General features: G+C 56.7%; 1 protein-coding gene across 1 annotated transcript; it reads left to right on the forward strand.

Annotated features, from left to right (window-relative positions):
* Positions 1-1,243: 1,243 nt before the first annotated feature.
* SDRG_06213 (hypothetical protein) lies at positions 1,244-2,034 on the forward strand (the record flags this gene model as incomplete). The annotated part of the gene is made up of 6 exons (XM_008611979.1): positions 1,244-1,258; positions 1,306-1,398; positions 1,443-1,541; positions 1,588-1,686; positions 1,733-1,831; positions 1,912-2,034. The coding sequence occupies 6 exons, from the start codon at positions 1,244-1,246 to the stop codon at positions 2,032-2,034; spliced, it is 528 nt and encodes a 175-aa protein (XP_008610201.1).
* Positions 2,035-2,219: the final 185 nt, after the last annotated feature.

Below are 2,219 nucleotides of genomic sequence, written 5' to 3' on the forward strand. Positions count from 1 at the left end.
TCCGCTCTCGTCGCGTCTGTACCGCCTGGCGTCGGTGGTCGACCCGGTCTCGGGCGCCGAAGTCTGCGTCGGTCGGCACTGCTTTTTCTGGACGTTTGCAGTCGCCTTTGGGCTCAACGGCCTCGGTCTCTACTGCGCGTACAAGCTGCACCAAGCAACGCGCAAGTCCTAAGCTCAAGTTGAGTGTTTTGCGTCTTGTGCGTGTCGAGTGTTTTAGTTAGCATGCTACTGGTACGAAGACTAGAAAAGGTAGAGGGTCATGATGATGCAGGATGGCCTTGGCTTCCTGAGACGTGCCACAGACTTCGAGTACACGGGCTCGAAGGCTCCTCCTATCTCACTTTTCTAGACCGACAAGTGTGCACACGCACCGAGTTTGTCCGATGCGATGGACGGCTCTGACTAATGGCGTGCAATCGTGGTCAGAGTGATCACCACCGCAGCACGCTGGTGCTTGCATACCGGTAGTAAAATACTCTCCGGCGTGCATGTAAGCTTATTCAAGCCATTGTTCGTACGAATCGTTCGTATTTGATTTGCTTTTCGTCGGCAGCAAGGACACACCTATGGTGGAGGAACCGGTACATGCACTTGCTAGATACACTCCATGTATCAGGCAGGAAGGAGGCTTAGAGCCAACTTCACTCTCTTGCCCACTTCATTTGGCGCCGTACGCCACTTGTGCCATTGGTCATGGCTCTCAATCTGCGGTTACCGGTACATGAGAGCGGTTGCTTGCCCTTGGGTTGTGTCGCGGTGCATGAAGCCATTCTGGCAAGACCATTGGCAATGACCCACGCAATGCCCACGCAATGTCGAGCGTCGAGCAGTCTTCCGGAACGGGCTCGCCTTTGCGTTTCTTGTCAAGGTACCGGCGGAGGTTGCCGCCGTCCATGTACTCGAGCACAACCTTGGGTTGTCACTGTTCAGGCCAGAGACCGCACCAAGCTGCAGCAAGTACGGCGAGTTGCATTTACTCTCCACAATTGAATTTGAGATTGACAACGACGGACGCACACTACGTGACCAGCTGGTTCGTAACACATGTTGAGCGACGAGCATACGAAATATGAAAACCCAAACAAAAAGAGCGCGACCGGAAGAGGTGCTGTCGCCGCGCATTGGTCTCCGCGTTCCTCTGGCGCGTTGTATTGCGCTATGCCCAACTTGCTGTATATTCCGACAAAATACGCTATTTCTACTGCCACACCAAATGGCATTTCCGATTTCATCACCAACAACCATGCCCGCGAAGGTGGTAGAGTCCATGGCCGCCGCCAACGCATGAATGCATGTGCTTCGTAGGACGCTCAATTGTTTGAAGCGGCGCTTGATGGCTGCGTCGATGATGTCATGGCGCTGCTCGACCAAGGCGCCGACGTCACGTGGACCGACGAGGTACTTGATCAGTGTCGTCGACTCTCGAGCTAACGTGTGCATAGGACGGCGCAACGCCGCTGGTTGCGGCCTCCATCATGGGCAACGACGAGGCTGTGGCGGCGCTGCTTGCGGCTGACGCGGCCGTCGACCACGCAAACAACGTACGAACCTTGTCATCCATGGCCCATGTCATCCGTGTGCTGGTAGGATGGCTTTACGGCGTTGATCATGGCCGCGCAGAGCGGCCACCATCCTGTCGTGATGTTGCTCTTGGCCGCCAACGCCGCTGTGGATCTTGCAGACAACGTACGCCGCAGAATGCGCATTTATGTTTCGCGATATTTGTGCGTAGACGGGGGCGACAGCGCTCTTCCTTGCGGCGCAAGAAGGCCATGCCGACGTCGTCGCCAGCCTCTTGGCCGCGCACGCATCAGTTAACCAGCCCATGGAGGTACATGTCAAAATGCACACACGTTTCTCTAAATGCATGGTCTTACAGGACGGGCAACACCCCTCGCTATCGCTGCACAGAATGGCCACTCGGCCATTGTGGTCACGCTCTTGGCAGCCGGCGCCGACGTGAGCCTCGCCATGGACGTACGTCTGCGCTTCGTGCCCAAGATCGATCGCAACGACTGGACTAGAATGGCGTGACCCCCCTTTTTTGGTCGCGCAGAACGGACCGGACGACATCGTCGAGGCGCTTCTCGAGGCCAAGGCGGCCGTCGAGGCGCCCATGCATGTATGCATCCTTGATTTGATGCGGCGTCGACACGCGCGCGGTAGGACGGAGCGACGCCGCTGTTGATTGCAGCGTGCAAAGGTCATGGTTCTGTTGT

This window comes from Saprolegnia diclina, assembly GCF_000281045.1.
Source record: "Saprolegnia diclina VS20 unplaced genomic scaffold supercont1.17, whole genome shotgun sequence".
NCBI classification, from domain to species: Eukaryota; Oomycota; class Saprolegniomycetes; order Saprolegniales; family Saprolegniaceae; genus Saprolegnia; species Saprolegnia diclina.